Source organism: Bombus pyrosoma, linkage group LG1 (assembly GCF_014825855.1).
Source record: "Bombus pyrosoma isolate SC7728 linkage group LG1, ASM1482585v1, whole genome shotgun sequence".
Classification (NCBI taxonomy): Eukaryota; Metazoa; Arthropoda; class Insecta; order Hymenoptera; family Apidae; genus Bombus; species Bombus pyrosoma.
This window is the reverse complement of record NC_057770.1, coordinates 1,822,551-1,840,109: the sequence shown is the minus strand read 5'-3', so window position 1 is coordinate 1,840,109 and position 17,559 is coordinate 1,822,551. Positions and strand designations below refer to the sequence as shown.

General features: G+C 27.3%; 8 protein-coding genes across 16 annotated transcripts; 4 read left to right on the top strand and 4 right to left on the bottom strand.

Moving 5' to 3' along the window:
* The first annotated feature begins 23 nt into the window (after positions 1-23).
* On the top strand, positions 24-893 carry LOC122567419 (39S ribosomal protein L34, mitochondrial). Its single transcript, XM_043725894.1, has 3 exons — positions 24-148; positions 403-545; positions 626-893. Exons 2-3 carry the CDS (start codon positions 505-507, stop codon positions 825-827), a joined length of 243 nt encoding a protein of 80 aa, XP_043581829.1. The 5' UTR covers positions 24-148; positions 403-504; the 3' UTR covers positions 828-893.
* A 58-nt stretch (positions 894-951) lies between these two features.
* Positions 952-2,224, bottom strand: LOC122567324 (mitochondrial RNA pseudouridine synthase rpusd4-like). Its single transcript, XM_043725698.1, has 4 exons — positions 2,033-2,224; positions 1,795-1,972; positions 1,530-1,719; positions 952-1,470 (listed from the first exon to the last, which is right to left on the bottom strand). The coding sequence occupies exons 1-4, from the start codon at positions 2,208-2,210 to the stop codon at positions 973-975; spliced, it is 1,044 nt and encodes a 347-aa protein (XP_043581633.1). The 5' UTR covers positions 2,211-2,224; the 3' UTR covers positions 952-972.
* Positions 2,225-2,481: 257 nt separating this feature from the next.
* Positions 2,482-4,526, top strand: LOC122567246 (26S proteasome regulatory subunit 10B). Its single transcript, XM_043725620.1, has 7 exons — positions 2,482-2,728; positions 2,893-2,972; positions 3,044-3,083; positions 3,173-3,309; positions 3,381-3,753; positions 3,837-4,100; positions 4,178-4,526. The coding sequence occupies exons 1-7, from the start codon at positions 2,632-2,634 to the stop codon at positions 4,366-4,368; spliced, it is 1,182 nt and encodes a 393-aa protein (XP_043581555.1). The 5' UTR covers positions 2,482-2,631; the 3' UTR covers positions 4,369-4,526.
* On the bottom strand, positions 3,345-6,014 carry LOC122567260 (tRNA (guanine-N(7)-)-methyltransferase non-catalytic subunit wdr4). The gene is made up of 2 exons (XM_043725642.1): positions 4,574-6,014; positions 3,345-3,570 (listed from the first exon to the last, which is right to left on the bottom strand). Exon 1 carries the CDS (start codon positions 5,760-5,762, stop codon positions 4,599-4,601), a length of 1,164 nt encoding a protein of 387 aa, XP_043581577.1. The 5' UTR covers positions 5,763-6,014; the 3' UTR covers positions 3,345-3,570; positions 4,574-4,598.
* Positions 6,015-6,136: 122 nt separating this feature from the next.
* Positions 6,137-8,207, top strand: LOC122567339 (alkaline ceramidase). Of its 3 annotated transcripts, none has more exons than XM_043725725.1 (5): positions 6,137-6,326; positions 6,722-6,834; positions 6,940-7,096; positions 7,186-7,423; positions 7,502-8,207. In XM_043725725.1, exons 1-5 carry the CDS (start codon positions 6,284-6,286, stop codon positions 7,821-7,823), a joined length of 873 nt encoding a protein of 290 aa, XP_043581660.1. In that variant the 5' UTR covers positions 6,137-6,283; the 3' UTR covers positions 7,824-8,207. The 3 variants fall into 3 exon arrangements, with proteins under 3 accessions (XP_043581660.1, XP_043581676.1, XP_043581669.1); XM_043725741.1 differs by having other exon boundaries at positions 6,218-6,552; XM_043725734.1 differs by having other exon boundaries at positions 6,218-6,552; positions 6,670-6,834.
* LOC122567400 (6-pyruvoyl tetrahydrobiopterin synthase) lies at positions 8,196-8,874 on the bottom strand. Of its 3 annotated transcripts, XM_043725867.1 has the most exons (4): positions 8,733-8,874; positions 8,591-8,670; positions 8,498-8,536; positions 8,196-8,268 (listed from the first exon to the last, which is right to left on the bottom strand). In XM_043725867.1, the coding sequence occupies exons 1-4, from the start codon at positions 8,798-8,800 to the stop codon at positions 8,219-8,221; spliced, it is 237 nt and encodes a 78-aa protein (XP_043581802.1). In that variant the 5' UTR covers positions 8,801-8,874; the 3' UTR covers positions 8,196-8,218. The 3 variants fall into 3 exon arrangements, with proteins under 3 accessions (XP_043581802.1, XP_043581793.1, XP_043581785.1); XM_043725858.1 differs by having other exon boundaries at positions 8,196-8,536; XM_043725850.1 differs by having other exon boundaries at positions 8,196-8,536; positions 8,591-8,682; positions 8,733-8,866.
* A 214-nt stretch (positions 8,875-9,088) lies between these two features.
* LOC122567227 (actin-related protein 2) lies at positions 9,089-12,509 on the top strand. Of its 4 annotated transcripts, XM_043725584.1 has the most exons (10): positions 9,089-9,229; positions 9,312-9,511; positions 9,627-9,737; positions 10,071-10,088; positions 10,522-10,539; positions 10,891-10,970; positions 11,037-11,172; positions 11,264-11,623; positions 11,696-11,974; positions 12,058-12,509. In XM_043725584.1, exons 2-10 carry the CDS (start codon positions 9,464-9,466, stop codon positions 12,226-12,228), a joined length of 1,221 nt encoding a protein of 406 aa, XP_043581519.1. In that variant the 5' UTR covers positions 9,089-9,229; positions 9,312-9,463; the 3' UTR covers positions 12,229-12,509. The 4 variants fall into 4 exon arrangements, with proteins under 4 accessions (XP_043581519.1, XP_043581528.1, XP_043581537.1 ...); XM_043725593.1 differs by lacking the exon at positions 10,071-10,088; XM_043725602.1 differs by lacking the exon at positions 10,522-10,539.
* A 981-nt stretch (positions 12,510-13,490) lies between these two features.
* On the bottom strand, positions 13,491-16,833 carry LOC122567204 (ceramide transfer protein). Of its 2 annotated transcripts, XM_043725547.1 has the most exons (9): positions 16,303-16,833; positions 16,154-16,207; positions 15,933-16,052; positions 15,597-15,834; positions 15,183-15,466; positions 14,943-15,110; positions 14,455-14,883; positions 14,246-14,378; positions 13,491-14,150 (listed from the first exon to the last, which is right to left on the bottom strand). In XM_043725547.1, exons 1-9 carry the CDS (start codon positions 16,342-16,344, stop codon positions 14,023-14,025), a joined length of 1,596 nt encoding a protein of 531 aa, XP_043581482.1. In that variant the 5' UTR covers positions 16,345-16,833; the 3' UTR covers positions 13,491-14,022. The 2 variants fall into 2 exon arrangements, with proteins under 2 accessions (XP_043581482.1, XP_043581474.1); XM_043725539.1 differs by having other exon boundaries at positions 16,154-16,832.
* Between the last annotated feature and the right edge of the window lie 726 nt (positions 16,834-17,559).

The window sequence follows — 17,559 nt, the reverse complement described above, 5'->3', positions numbered from 1 at the left end:
ACATATGATATAAATGGATGCAATCTTCTTTGTTTGTTTGTACCATCGTGTAATTCCGCAGCCACTTCTCGTCTCTGTATTCGCATATCTAAGCAAAAGTCACCTAGTGGTAGAATTCGTTACTGCTGAAAATTATACCATAAAGCAGGTTCGTCTCTGGTTATATACCACGGTTATACAAAAAAACGTTAAAAATTATCTAAAAATTTAGATTTTTAACCTAGTTGTTAAATTGATTCCTTTGTCACTTTAGCTTTACAAATAAATTACATGAATTATTATTGCACGCTGCATTATTATATTGAAAAATCATAAACATGATGTATTAAATTGAAACACGATCATGTGAACCGATTCGTATTTGCCTCTATAGCAAATGATCTTAGCACATATAACTTTCAGACACGAAGACAACGCTTTCTGGCAGGACTTGGGTGTACGAATAGTACCTAATTTGTGCTTATAATAAGTTAAAGTATAAAATTATTTTAAAAATTTTACAATATGATAGGCACTTTATTCTCCAGTGCATGTCAAACATTTCCGTATGATGTTATTCTGTATATTTTACCGAAATAATATGTAAGTAAATAGGTGTGCTTTTCTTAGTTACACTGTTTTACAGGCGGCTTGCATCGTTGAGTCCAATAATAACCACTCCATGGAGTCTTATATTGAGTAGAACTAGAATGAGATATCATTTTCCACGTCCTAATGAACGTCGTCGTATTAAACGACATGGATGGGATACAAGGATGTCAACTTTAAGTGGACGGAAAATTCTTATGAGAAGGATATTGAAAGGCAAATATGTACTTAGTCATTAAATATTGTACTTTGAGTCATTATTAAATAATTATATTGTTTTCTTAAATAAATATATTAAAATACTATATATAAGGTTATATATATATATAAGGTTAAGAAATATGACTTTACAAAATAAAAAAATTCATATTTAAATCATTGTATTTATAATGCTGATTGTGATTTATAAGATATTATTGGCATTAAATATTTAAAATCAAGCTGTTTACATGTCCAATCAAAATGTGGCATTAAAGGAGCTTCAATTGTTAAAGTTTCTCCAAAAAATTGTGGTAGAATTATTGACTTTAAATGAATGTGAGCAGGAATAATTTCTTGTTGATCTTCCCTTACATTTAACAATCGCAGAAGTCTCATATCCAATTTTGGTAGTCCAGGACAACTAAGAAATGGATCAGCTCTTACATAAGTATTCCCTATTTTTTGAATCCGAGATGCATAAATATTATCTCCTAGAACTGGAGAATACAGATATGTAGTAGCAAACAGTCTAATAGCACTTTTAGAATGAGTAGATGATTTTAATTCAATTAAAGAACACAAATTAAGTGTAGAGTTGGATAACACCTTGTATTCTGTTTTTAACAGTTTTATCTTGCGATACTTTTCTTCATTATGAGACCATGATGACAGAAGAATTTTCTGAAATTTTTTTTATGACAATATATAATTTCTTTTCAAACAGTATTTGATAAACTTACCTTTTTGTGTTTAAATTGAGGATTTGAAATTGTTTGCATTCCCAAACGGGCCTGACCTTGCAATTGTCTTGGTGTACCAACTGTAATTATCCAATAAGTATTTACTTGAAAGTGAGAACGAGCATATGCAAGTTCTATAGCATGATAAACACGCTCATCTGCTGCTAATAATGTAATACCACTCATATACCTAATTTCAAGAGTAATTGTGAATGTAAATAAGAAATACATTATTAACAATTATTAATAAACGATTTGTACTTACATTTCAGGACATCTAACTATAGTTAAATTTAAATAATTCAATTGTTTAGCTATATAAGGTAAAGCATCATTTAATGTATAATCTACACCATTGGGTACATAATTTTGTACATGTATTGTGCTTGTGTCAAGAGATCTACGTCTTATTCCGTATGGTTTATTCAATATTACTAATCCATCTATAAAATCAAAATTAAAACTTAAAACCTGAAGACATAAGTTTCTGTTAAGTGTATTACCTTTATTATAAACTATATTGTTTAAAAGATCATCCGAAAATTGTTTAAATGATTTCCATGGATGAATATGTTTATAAGGATGACTTTCCATATAATTTCTTTTCAATACTTTTGTACATGATATAGCTGTGGTATATGCACATTTAAGTGTATAAGATTTAGTTATTAAAGTTAGCATTCTAATTGCATTGATTCAAATACAATCTTTTTTCTGATTTCATACAAAAATATGGTTTTTAATTTAATTTACAATATATTTGAAAACTATCAAGATACAAGATATCTTAAAAAACATAGGTTAAGCCACAGCTGAGTCGGTGTAGTTAGATAATAACTCAGTAAATAAGTTGTGTATGTATACATTGTAACATTTGCAATAAAAGAGGATTCACAATATAAAAGCAGTGAATAATTAATTTAAATCCAGCTTTAATTAGTACTATTGGATATAAAAAAGATATTTCGGATAAAATATTTGTCTTATTAAATTCTGGAATTAATATTTCAAAATAACTATATACACATAGCACAGGCCTTACAGCTTACACAGTGTTCATAGAAACATTGCCTGAGACAGTTAGACAGCAAATTAAGTAAAGATGGCAACCACCGTGGATTCGGTTAGGGAAAAAGCCCTTCAAGATTATCGAAAAAAGCTTATAGAACATAAAGAAGTGGAGTCACGTTTAAAGGAAAGTAAGTTAAATCTATTAGATATATTGATTTTGCTTGTTGTGCTTCTATACAAAATTTGGAATACTTAACCTTAATCTTACATACATGGATTATTATTATTAAAAAACCTATTTGCATCTATGTACATGATTTAATAAAGTTTTACCATATTTTTATCTTTTTAGTGAGAGAGCATCTCAAAGATTTAACAAAACAGTATGATAAATCTGAAAGTGATTTAAAAGCATTACAAAGTGTTGGTCAGGTATGTTATAAATCTTATTTTTAATGATTCTCAGTATTTTCTATTACAAATATAATGTATTTACACCTTAGATCGTCGGAGAAGTATTGAAACAACTTACAGAAGAAAAGTGTAAGTTTAAGTAAAGGGTCTGAGTAAAATAAAAAGGTGTCCTTACATATAATATATATATATATAAACACATAGATTTTTATTTATAGTTATAGTAAAAGCAACAAATGGTCCACGTTATGTTGTTGGATGTAGGCGCCAACTTGATAAAAATAAATTGAAATCTGGAACAAGAGTAGCCCTTGACATGACTACTCTTACTATAATGCGTTATTTGCCCCGTGAGGTAAAATTTATTTTGTCTTAAATCAATGTTACATATTTCAGTAAACTTTAAATGTTTATTTATATATTTAGGTTGACCCATTAGTTTATAATATGTCACATGAAGATCCTGGAGATGTTACATATAGTGCAATTGGTGGTCTAAGTGAACAAATACGTGAACTGAGAGAAGTTATAGAATTACCATTACTAAATCCTGAGTTATTTCAAAGAGTTGGTATCACCCCTCCAAAAGGATGTCTCTTGTATGGCCCACCAGGAACTGGAAAAACATTATTGGCTAGAGCAGTTGCTAGTCAATTAGATGCAAATTTTTTGAAAGTTGTGTCAAGTGCTATTGTTGATAAATATATTGGTGAATCAGCAAGGTTAATTAGAGAAATGTTCAATTATGCACGAGATCATCAACCTTGTATTATATTTATGGATGAGATTGATGCAATTGGTATAAATATTATTATTCGTAAGAAAAAAAGGAAGGAGGAGAGTAAAAAAATAAAATGTCCTTAATTATCTATTCTTATGCAGGTGGACGGAGATTTTCGGAAGGTACAAGTGCCGACCGAGAGATTCAAAGAACTTTGATGGAATTGCTGAATCAAATGGATGGTTTTGATTCTTTAGGTCAAGTTAAAATGATAATGGCTACAAATAGACCAGACACTTTAGATCCAGCTTTGTTACGACCAGGTAGATTAGACAGAAAAATCGAAATTCCACTACCCAATGAACAAGCACGTTTAGAAATTTTAAAAATTCATGCTGGTCCTATATCTAAGCATGGAGAAATTGGTAATTTTTATCTTTACTTCAACAAAATTTCTTTTTTCGTTTTAAAGACACTCCTAATCATTTTAAATTTATTTCAGATTATGAAGCAGTAGTTAAGCTTTCAGATGGATTTAATGGTGCTGACTTAAGAAATGTTTGCACTGAAGCAGGATTATTTGCAATAAGATTAGAAAGGGAATATGTAATACAAGAAGATTTTATGAAAGCAGTAAGGAAAGTCTCAGATAATAAGAAGCTTGAATCCAAATTAGATTACAAGCCTGTTTAATTTATATACATATAATGATTATATGAAATTTCAAATTCAATTCATTTACTAAATACTGTGTGGATTAATAAACTTGTCTTACTTTATTGTAATACTATTTGTATTTTATAATGAAAGTATGTATGAAATTTCTATTAAACATTTTGTTTCAATCTAATGTTATTTTTTATAATTATATTTTTTTCTATATAAAAATCATTCATACCTTCTATAATGTTACATACAATTGATTATGCATCAGTTGAATTTGTAAGACGCGTTTTTTTCCGTTGTAAATATTCTTGGACATTATCATATTTTCTTTTATACAGGATTGAAAATAAATTTTGTTGAGTAAAATCTTTTTTTAGTGTTTTCCAATAATTATTTAAGTTATTTATTTTATAATCTGTTCCGTCAGTAAGTATAAAATTGTTATTTTTAAATTCATATATTTGAAATCCAAGTTCATTTAATATCCATAGATTATTTTTGTACAGATAACATTCTATTGGTTCGCTGTCTGCAATTATAGATTGCACATATTCTACTTCAAAGCTTGATTTTGATGTGCTATTAATCATGTACACTAATAATAACGTATTATTATAAAAGCTCATTATAGCTAAAGATGAAGTTGTATTAAGTGCCAAAAGCTTTAAATGTTTAACAGGCAAAACTTCAACAAACTCTTCTAAGTTACAATTATGAAGTTGTTCATTAAACTTTTCAATATCACTTTTAGATATTTTATTATGAAAATTAATACATAATAATTCTTTTCCAATCTTGTAGTCCCATAATATAAACATTCCATCTCCTCCACAAGATATTAAAACATTTTTGTCATGAGGTAATTCCAAAATGTTTGTCACAAATTTTGTATGTCCTAAACAATAGGATACAATATTATATGAATTTGGGAACATAGACACTCTAATTTTTTCATCTCTATCTGTCGTAACAATGTACTTTCCATCTTCCGTAATTAATACGTCAAGTAACATTGATAAATGTCCTAAAAGTAGGACCCCATTGTCAGACTGCTTATTAGAAAATAGATAAGCATCTCCTGTTTTATCAGCAACAACTATGTCGTTGTTTGGAGTAAATTGCACTTTGCTGGCAGCTCTAGGAAGTATTTTATTTAACACAAGATTCTGACTTTTTCTTTCATACAAACATAGTTGCTTACGATTTGTATAGACAAAGAAATATTTTCCATCGTATGAGAACATAACGTTGGTAATCGTGTGAGGAGTTTCTTTGTTTACGTTGTTATGCACATGAACTTTTTTATCACTTTGCAGTTTAGGTAAAGAAATAGTTGTTTCTGTACCATTTTCAATATTATACATTACAATTTGTTCATTATTACATATAATAATGTCTGACTCGTATATACAAAAACTCATTATTGAAAAATGAAATTTTTATGACCAAAAAATACAATAATTTTAATTAGAACACTATTTTTATGTTTATTATTATATGTTGTTCATATATTCGAAAAGAATAAACTTGTATATATTTTACTAAGTTATAATATAATTCTAATAAATCAAATCCATTTTTCAATTATATATCACATATATTAACTGTTAAAATTGTCAACATTCACTGCACATGAGTAGTTCCGTGTGGATTGCATGTTGAATATGTGATATAAACTATACATATAAACTATATTGTGTCCATCGAGACGTGAGACAAGGTAGTAGATTATACAATAGTAGAATAGTATCAACTGGTACCAACTTTTACAAAAGAAATTATAGATGTATGAAAACCCAGAAACAAAAATTCCTTGAAAAAATTATTTAATATTAAACATTTTTAATCGTTTCTAATATCGCGAAAAAGCTGTGAAGATCTCTTTCGTTAGATCAATATCTTTAAAAGATTTATCTATTAATGTGTATCATCAATTAAGTACATGTATGGATTTCTAACCGTTGCATTCTTAAGCAGCTTAAAGCGTAAGCGTAAATATCATTGTCTTCAACTTTTGACAAACATACAAACATGTATGTGACATAATGTTGATTAATCGCGCGAAAAATACATATATATATATTTGTTAATCATCTTTTGTTTGCAATTTGTCTGCAAATTGCAATAGATATGAGTCATGCTTTGCATATACAATAGAAATCCTCAATGCATATAAAAGTGATACGAAATGACAATATCTGTTATTAAAAGGTATGAGAGACATAGAAAATCCATAAACATTTCTCTTTGATTTTCATATTATTCATAAACTTTAAATAGTTTAGTGACTCATTTCTGTATTATTACAATGATACATTTTTTATACAGATTATAGATTACAAATGTTACATTTATACTTTTTTATATTGATAAAAATCAGGTAAAAATATATATTTCGATATGTGGAAACCGTTTGAAGCTGGTAGTTCACCAATTGATTGGTGTGAACGCAATTATAGTATTTCTTCTAGTATTGCAGAATTTATGAATACGGTTCGTATGTACAATGATATAGACAAAATTCTTTCCCTTTTCTTTTTAAAATTATAGAACTTATAAATTCCTAAAATATTAAACTGAAAATATTTTTATTCACAGCTAAGTAATGTAGTATTTTTGTTACTTCCACCTGTTCTAATGCATCTCTTTAGAGATTATGGTCGATTCGTAAATCCTGGAATTCATATAATTTGGTTCTTACTAATGATAGTAGGTCTTAGTAGTGCATATTTTCATGCTACATTATCCCTTATAGGTAAGTGATATATAAGATGGATAAGTGATATATCATAGATTTATAGAACATAAATAAAATCATAAAAATGACTTGTTATTTTGTCATAGGACAATTGCTAGATGAATTAGCAATTTTATGGGTATATATGGCTGGTTTTTGTATGTTTCTTCCACGAAGGTATTTTCCAAATATTTTACATAATGATAGAAAACTTCTTGCCATATGTGCAACTTTACCAACTCTAATTGCAACTGGCTTGTCATTTATACATCCCGCAATAAATGCATTTGCTTTAATGAGTCTTGGTATACCTGCATTTGGATTTATGATCATTGAATTAAAAAGGTAAAATTCTTAATTAACGTCTATATAAGATTTTATGTTGTAATCTCTAATTATATCATTATGCATGCTTTTCTTAAGGACAAAATCAATGAGGGTTTATAGATTGGGTTTACGATGTGGTGCTGTATGGTTATTAGCAGTTGCTTGTTGGCTGAATGATCGTTTATTTTGTGATACTTGGCTGAACCTGAATTTCCCTTATTTACATGCACTTTGGCATTTATTTATTTTTATTGCGAGTTACACGGCAGCTGTACTTTTTGCATATTTCTCTGTAAAAGAGGAAAAGCCACAGCAATCACCAGTACTAAAGTATTGGCCAAAGAATGATTTTGAACTTGGTATACCATATGTAACTATTAGAAGTTATGTTAAACTTGATATAAATACAAATATATAATTATCAACATCAATATTATGAAGGCTGTTTTGTATTTAAAAAATAATGATTAGTGATTTAAAACGTAATATACTATTTACTTTATTTATTTAAAGAATTTAACTTTGTACCAGTGTTTTTACAAAGAAGAAATATACACATTTTATATTTATCTATCTTAATTCAAAGATAGATTTATTCATTTTTTAAATTTGTGATATTATTCTAGTTATTACTTATTGTACAAATATATGTGATTAATAAATTAGTAAGATCTGTAAAAATGCAATATTAAGATAGTGTACGAGATATTTATTCTCTTGAAGTATGAATTAATATTGTAATATATTTGTGTAAGAAAAGAGAAATAAAGGTAACATCGAGTTAGTGTTCTTCTTTTTATAACCTTGTGTTATTTAAATTAACATATGTTTAGACCAATTTAACATTTTATTTTTGTTCTCCTCTGTAAATAACAATATTTTTGTCAGTTTCGTAGATCTTAACTTCATATAAAAGATCTGAGTTAGGCATAATCCTTTTTAGTTCATTAAATATATATATAGCTACATTTTCAGTAGTAGAAACAGTATTTTTAAAATAAGGTACATCTTTATCCAAATTCTTATGATCCAGTTGATCCATTAACACTTTTTTCATAAATAATTTTAAATCTGATATATTCATGACCATACCTGTTACAGGATCTACAGGTCCACATACAGTCACTTCCACTAAAATAAAATATAATGAGAAGTTGTAAACATTAATATAACAATAATAGTTACCTGTATAATTATGGCCATGTCCCCAATAGTTATTACATTTTCCATATATATTTTTGTTTTCTTCCTCAGTTAAGTTTTCACTGAAATATATTCTTGCTTATCAAATAGAAAAATTTTATGTACAAAAATAATCATATAATACTTGTGTAAACGGTGACAGCTGGATATCACTTCTTTTCTTGTTAAATACGCGATTGGACGTTCCATCATGTAAATGTTTCACTTAAAAGTATGGAATGCGATTTCATAAAGTATTAAATGCAGGAAAAGAATTATTGTGCAAGGAACAGCATGATTATAAAAAAGATTGTTCAAGGATAATGAGAGTTTTTTTGATTACGATAGCGTTTCGTATAAAACATATTATTTTTTGTAAATATTTTGCAATATTATATCATTTAGTTCTTTATTTTTATTTACTTATTATTTAACCAGAATTCAAATATACGAAGAATTTTTGAATAGAAACGTTTTATTTGTTAAAGTAAATGATAGAAATAGATAACAACTTGCTCGGGAATCGGGAAAGATACGATTGAGCCAATCCGAGTAGAATAATTGTATATTCATTAGACTTAAAGAACGACTGCCTTTGCGAGTTTATATCAAAGTGAGTGAGTTTACGATAGTAAAGTTCATGTAAGTTATAAATTTTGATTCTTTAAAACGAAGTAGCAAACATCTGTTGTTTTAATATGACTGTAATCTGATTATAAACTAGGTGATTGTATTGGTCGCTGTTGCTTCCAAATCGTCATGCCGGTAACGCCCTAGATCTTATAACAATTAGTCATCTCGCAGAATATGCAATGTTTAATAAGCTTTAACATAAGAAACATATAGTCCGTTTAAATAATAACATCATATTAAAAAATGGATAGCAAGGGTAGAAAAATTATTGTTTGCGATAACGGAACAGGGGTAAGGTTATAACTTTACTTTTATTTTTTTATTTCAATTTCGTTTATACCTCCTAAATTTGTATTTTGTAAAACTTTCTTTCTGAAAGTACCAAAGTAACATTATACTTTTATAGTTTGTAAAGTGTGGATATGCAGGAGCAAATTTCCCAGCACATATATTTCCATCCATAGTTGGACGTCCTATTATCAGAGCTGTCAATAAAATAGGAGACATTGATGTGAAGGTATATTTTTTGATTCTCCAATTGTAGCAAATCAAGTTTAGACTATTTATTGTATTTTCAATTATTTATTTAAAAAAGAGTTATTAATGTAATTTATGGATAATATTTGTTGTTCTGTATTTAATATATATTCATTGTTATAAAAATATACTACTTATTTTCCCTAAATAAAATAAATCATCTTTCTTTCATATTTTGTAAGGAACATTAGTAATTGAACTGATTATATGATTTTTTCAATTTGGAGTTTGAGATTCTTTTATTTAACCATAGAAACAAAATCATAATCCATCATTTCTATGCAGTTTATTAATAAATTTACTTAATTTTCAGCAAGAATATTGTATTCGTGTAAGTCACTTCATAATATTACACTGTGTGCCCCAGAGTTTAAGTCTGATTGAAAACGCATTTGTCATTTATTAACCTTGTTTACTAACCAAAATTAAAATGGATTGCATATTAAAAGTAAGACAGATATTTTTAAAAGTATTGGAATATATAACATCTTTGTTGAAAACTTAATTAATAACTATGACAATCATAACATTATATTTTTCATTTTGATAATTTATAATAAATGTATCCAATATATTGCTAATTGTTTTTCTATTTATTCGTATTGAATAAATATAAGAAATATAATATAAAATAGAATATTTACAGATGTTATATTTATACTTATATATGTGTGGATTTTTATATATTTTATATTTTTGAGATCTACTTAATGTAAATTTTTGCATTTGTTAACTGATTTGTATCCTTACACTTGCTCTCATAGGATGTGCTTAACATGCCTGTAAGTTCATTGCATTTTTTAATGTTAATATTTACATTTATCAATATTATATCAGTACTTGACAAATTGGACATTTTACAGTAATAGTTTCCATAATTTACCCAACATTGATCTCTGAGTAAGAATCTATTAGTATTCTACTATCTCCTACTTTTTTATATGTTATATTAATTTAAACAATTAGCGTTATAGAATTTTTAAAAACTTGTATTTAATTTTATTCTCGACTTTTTCATAAAAAGATAGAATGTATTAAGTTATTGAAATATTAACAATTTCTATTAACATGTTATATTTCATCTGATAATAATCTACATAGTTACATATTTTCATTATGTTTCACATTAATAGGATTTAATGGTTGGGGATGAAGCAAGCAAACTTCGGTCTATGCTAGAGATTAGTTATCCAATGCAAAATGGAATTGTTAGGTGTGTATATGACCATATATAATTTGTATGTATTATGAGATATTTAATTATTTAAATATCTAATAGAAATTGGGAAGATATGTGTCATGTATGGGACTATACTTTTGGAAAGGAAAAAATGAATATTAATCCTAGAGAATGCAAAATTTTATTAACAGAACCACCAATGAATCCTATCACAAATCGTGAAAAAATGATTGAGGTAATATCAAGTTATCGTTATATATTATATATTAATAATTAATTTAATTATGACACTCTTATTTTCTCAAATTATAATTGAAATATTGCAGGTAATGTTTGAAAAATATGGTTTTGCTGGAACATATATTGCAATTCAAGCAGTACTTACATTGTATGCTCAAGGATTGATTAGTGGTGTTGTAGTAGATTCTGGTGATGGAGTCACTCATATTTGTCCTGTATTTGAAGAGTATGCTTTACCTCATCTTACTCGACGACTGGATATAGCTGGTCGAGATATTACAATGTATTTAATAAAACTTCTTTTATTACGTGGCTATGCATTTAACCATTCAGCTGATTTTGAAACAGTTAGAATGTTAAAGGAAAAATTATGTTATATTGGCTATAATATAGAAACTGAAGAAAAATTAGCTCTTGAAACAACTGTTTTGGTTGAATCATATACTGTAAGTGAATTTTATAATGCAAAACAAAATTTATGACACTGAAATATGTTTTGTACCTATAATCTGTTTTAGCTGCCAGATGGGAGGGTAATAAAAGTAGGTGGAGAGAGATTTGCAGCACCAGAAGCTTTATTCCAGCCTCATCTAATAAATGTTGAGGCTCAAGGAATTGCTGAATTAGTATTTAGTACTATTCAAGCAGCTGATATTGATATAAGAAGTGAATTATATAAACATATTGTTTTAAGTGGTGGCAGTACAATGTATCCTGGGCTTCCATCTAGACTTGAAAGAGAAATTAAGCAACTTTACCTTCAAAGAGTATTAAAAAATGATACTTCGAAATTAAATGTAATTATAAAATATCTTATATTTTTTTCTCAATTTTTTAATGAATATACATTATTATTTCGTTACTCTTTAATATTTTTCAGAAATTTAAGATAAAAATTGAAGATTCCCCGAGACGTAAAGATATGGTTTTTATGGGTGGTGCTGTATTAGCAGAAATTACAAAAGATCGTGAATCAGTATGGATTACAAGAGAAGAATATGAAGAAAAAGGTCTTAGTGTATTAAAAAAATTAGGTTCTTATGAATCATAAGGAAAATAGTTATTGAAATATAGAAAAGAAATATACATTTTTTTATACATTTGAAATCGTTCCAAAGTGCAAAGTATATATATTTTATATTCACGATTGATTTATACCAAATTATTTCAAGTATATACAGGTAACAAGTATAATTAGAGAGGCATATAATGCGGTATCATAAGTTTTAAAAATATTAAGTTTTTAAATTAGAATTAATTTTATTTAAATACATTAACATATGATTGTATTGGAATTAAAATGTTATTAAATTTGATATAAATTGACTTAAATTTTGTAGACTATCCAACTATTTTTGGAGTATTGTATACTCCATATGTGTATATTTGCCATAATTCATATAGCATATTTGTGGATGATACATTGTAAATATATTGTTTATTAGTGCTTCAATCATATTCAATTAAATTGCAATCTTTTTCAATAGAGATACATCATGAATTACAAACAATTGTATGTCTATTCAGTTTACAATTATTTTATAATGTTCGAATTAAATATTGTACCTATAATCACTCAAACTAGCAATTTGTTAATATAATGGCTAAAATTAAATAATTAAACTTGTAAATACAATAGTGAAATTTAATTTCAGTATTTGTTCTGTTATCTCTTATGTATGGAAGTATGTTTTACTATTTTACTGAGCGATAAGAAATTTTTACAGAGTTGCATTTTTTGATATAGAATCTTTTAAATTCAAAATACTTTTTCACGTAATTGTTCGGAATTTTGGCCATTATTGTAAATCATAATAGTTTGTAAGAAACCAGAGAAGCATTTTTATACATCTCTCTATATCCTCTTCTAATATTTTTAAGCTACACTTATTGGAACAAAATTCAAATTTCAATGTTCTGATAGTAGAGCATATGAGGTATATATAAAGGAATTTTATATCTAATATGTATATATATATATGACTTTTTTTTATTTTAGTTGAATAATTTGTAGAAATAAATTTATTTCTTACGAAAATTCTATCACTAATTTTAAAACCTTGTATATATTTAATTGTTAAAACTGTACAGTAAATAAGCGTTTTCTAATTATAAGAATCAAATAAAAATATTTAATTAAAAATGTGATTCTCGTTGATGACATCTCAACAACGATAAGGAATTAAATTAAAGTAACAGATTCGAAGTAATTACGGCAAATCTACAACAGTCTTTATTATGTTTCCCCATTTGACCCTTATACTGTGTATCAATGTGTACACATTTTATGTATAAATAAAAATAACAATATAATTTGTATCATACAGTTTCATGTTTAATTGGATATATAATATAACAATAGATAAATGTGTATATATTCAATTTGTTAAGATTTGTACAAGTGACTTGCGATAGCATTCTGTATAACAATGAAGTAACAAGCTGTTATTTAAAGAAGTAAATATAATTTACAAACAGTGCTTTAGCGCATGCGTCCCAAGTTATAAAGTTATTTTGGAAGTGTATATAATACTTTTTTACGCTTTAATAAATCACTTTCAATGTAACAGTTTGTATCCTGTTTTACTAAGCTATGGATATATACATATATATTATAATATATATATATATATGTATATATGTATATACATCGATCACGTTAAGCAAATAAGAAAAATAGTATATAAAACACTTTCATTACTTGAGAGAATTTTTGCTTCCGAATCTTGTATTTTTCAACTTCTGATTTTTTTCTTTGATATATTAGTACATCAAGGGCATGAAAATGCTTTGATGTAATAAATGAAAAATTGGATGGAAAATATGGAAGTTCTATTAATTATTCTTAAAATATAATTGGTTTATCCTTACACTGGTCAATACAAAAGTTAGTGAAACGTTTAAGGAACTTTGGATACTCCCTTTTATAGACAGCACGTAGAACAGATGCTGGAGCCCATCCACCAGGATTAACTGTATTCAAAAAAAGATAATGTTACAGATATAATAGAATATTAATATATATTAATATACACAGATTAAACATATAAATGATATAGTGTACAAACCAACAGAACAATAAGTTATTTTACAAGTTATATTCTCTCTTTTTATTTCATCTTCATCTTTCGGAGGATCAATAAAAGTCTGACACACAAGGCAAACAGTTAGATAAACCCTTACACATTTTCCAGTGTTTGGCTGTAAATATTTCATGTATATATAAATATTTCATGTTATATATAAGTATATATAATTAAATTATATAAAATCTTACAGGATAATCAGGATGTTCTGTACTATGATTGCAAACTATCCATAAATCATGTGCATCTGGATCTTGATCATCGGAGACTCGGCGCATATGTGACCAAAATAATGCGTCTCTTTGACTTGCTGGCCAAATTCGCTTATGCGTTTGTAGAAATATTAAAGTATCTTTGGAAATATTTTCAACCACAGTCATATCTTCAAGGGTAGCTTCCCATCCTGTCCTATACTCAGGGCTGAAGAATATTTCACAAACCTCATGACCAGTAACTCCTTTCACAACATGACAAGCTTTCAAAGGATCTACCACTAAACCATCCGCTTCTTCTTCGCGTCTGTACATTCGCATATCACCATCTTCAGCAAATAATTGCCATCCACCGGCTCCTACTCCAAGACGCGCATAATGCAACTGTTCCATCGTTATTTTTTGTATCTAAAAATTATTATAATATTGTAATATAGATATGGTATACTTTAAAAATAACTAATTACCTCTGGCCAAAGTCTGTGTTTAACTGCTGACATTATTGGAGTAGTTAAAATTGAAACTGATTTTTGTTTCAAACGATCTCTTAGCTGATTTTCTTCATCAATTTTATCTAATCCAGTCTCTACTGCATCATAGAATTCTTCATCACAAAGAGCACTATGTGGACCTTCCTTAAACATTAAAATTTTTTTTTACTATGTTATGTTTTTTTAAAGATATTTTGTTAATTTATAAAATCGAACCTCATAATCTGGACCTCCATGAATAAGAACTCTAGGTCTAGGAAAGTCACTTTGTTGCATTGTAACTTGTTCTTTCAAAGCTTTGTAAAGTTCTTGCACTTTTCGTTTTCTCTCGATTTCTTTTTCCCATCTACGACGCCATGCATCTTCTCGTTGCACCATTAATTCAACACAATGTTGTAATGTTGCTAGCACACCTTCACTTGTTGCTTTAAATGTTATTGCTTCACCTTTAAAATCCACAGACTGTTCAGCTGGATTAAACATTGTCTCCACTTTATTTTCTGAAACAATTTTTCCATTCAATTAAAAGCAAAGAAAAAAAGGTACTTATTTAAAAAATAAAAGAGGACATAAAACAACTGAATACATAACAAATGAATTTACATAAATGGAAATTATTAATTTATATACCTTTCGTGGAAATATTTTTAGCATTTTCTGCACAATTATCAAAATATTTCTGCAAAGTATCAATTTGTTTGATCAGAATATCTCTGAAAGTTTCAAGTTCTGCTAATTTTTCCTTTAGTCCTCTAACTCCGCGTTTAGTGAAGCTACCTGCACTTGTAATAGATTGTGTATTTGATATAAGTGAAATGGCACTACCGTGTCGCTTCAAACTGTTTTCACTTCCATAACCTGATTCCGACTGTTTAAAGCAAACATGTATATTTTTTAATAGAACAAAGGAACATTTATTAGATTTATCCAATAACTTACTTAATTTATATAATAAAATTTTAGTACCTTATAAGATTTCAAAACATCCACCCAACGCTGCTTTTCTTCTGGATTACTTGCTCTCAAATACCATACTAAGCAATCATTTACAGACACATCGAATCTACATTCATCAAATTCGTGAGCCTAATAATGCAAATAGTATAGAGTAATATCATGAGTTTTTTACCAATTTTATCAGAGAATTAAATCTTATAGGAGACTGATTCCTTTATACCAATTCATACCTTAATATTAGCTTTATACAAGCTTATTGAACCTCGACATCCAAATCCACTGTCCTGCTCAGATTTGTAATAAGATAAAGTACCATCTTTGAGAACAATAAATCTAGTTTGCCAGCCATGTATATAATTTGTCCATTTGGATAATGTACCCTGAAGTTCTGGAACCACAACTCCATCTGAACCTTCTTCATCTACATCATCAGCATCTATCTCTCCTTCCATACATTCAATATCGTCGTTGGCAAGTCGAATCGTTTCTGTTTCATCGGCCATTCTTGCGAGTAAATCTCACTTTCAGAATCAATTACTTTTAAAATAAACTTAACATATCCAAATAATATTTTTAAAGTTACTCTAACGCGGGATAATCTATCGATAGTTATTCTACAGTTACAATAATTTTAAAATTGCAAAGTAATTAACCAGTAATTGTTCACAAAATAAGTTTCAGAACATATTGATCGTTAATAATCATACGTATTGTTATATAAAATGTCTTATCAAATAAATGAGACATCAACAGCTTGTATTTTTCGGCAAATAACAAGACTAAGTGCCAAATAAGAAAATCAACAGTTTTATTTAAGCAGTATTTTCATGAATGTTATATGTATGCTATAATCTTTCTTGATTGGTCATATTCTTGAGGATTAAATATTTTTAACATTCCTTAAACATTAATTATTATCTTTTTAAGCTACATAAACAATATTTTTCTTCAACTAATAATGGATAAGTAAGAAATATTTGAAATCCAATGTGATTCCGTTACTTTTTTAATAATAACAATTAAATTAACACAGTTCGATTAAAAGTAACGAATATCGATTTAGAGCATCGATAATTATCGAAGTATGTATATATTTGATTTAAAAGTTATTTTGTAAAGAATAGATTGCTGTAAATCCATGAATCCATACATGAATGATGTAAACAAATCATGATTAAATTTGTCTCCTTTAGCTATTTATACAAAAATTATGTTGTCAAAATTATATAAAAATATATAGATAATTTATTAGAAGACTAATTATTTGTCATCTTGTTTATGTTAATATTAAATGTGTGTAAATGTATATGTACATGAGAGAGTGCATTTTGTAATATATAATCTAAGTTACATAATTTTATACATAGCAGAATATTAAATGATGTAATGTAACTATAGTTCAAGAATAGGTTGATTATTTTACATATATGTACATGGTTCCTAGTTATGTAATTTACGTACATGTCATACATTTAGTTATTTGATATACATATGTACATAGTCTCAAGTAATAATGTAAAGAAATAGTAACAGGGGTTCGTCATATCCTATTCCATTATACAGTTGAACTGTTTTGCGATATAGATAGAGGGTTTTATGTAATTTTTACACTATTTATTCTCAAAAATAAATATTT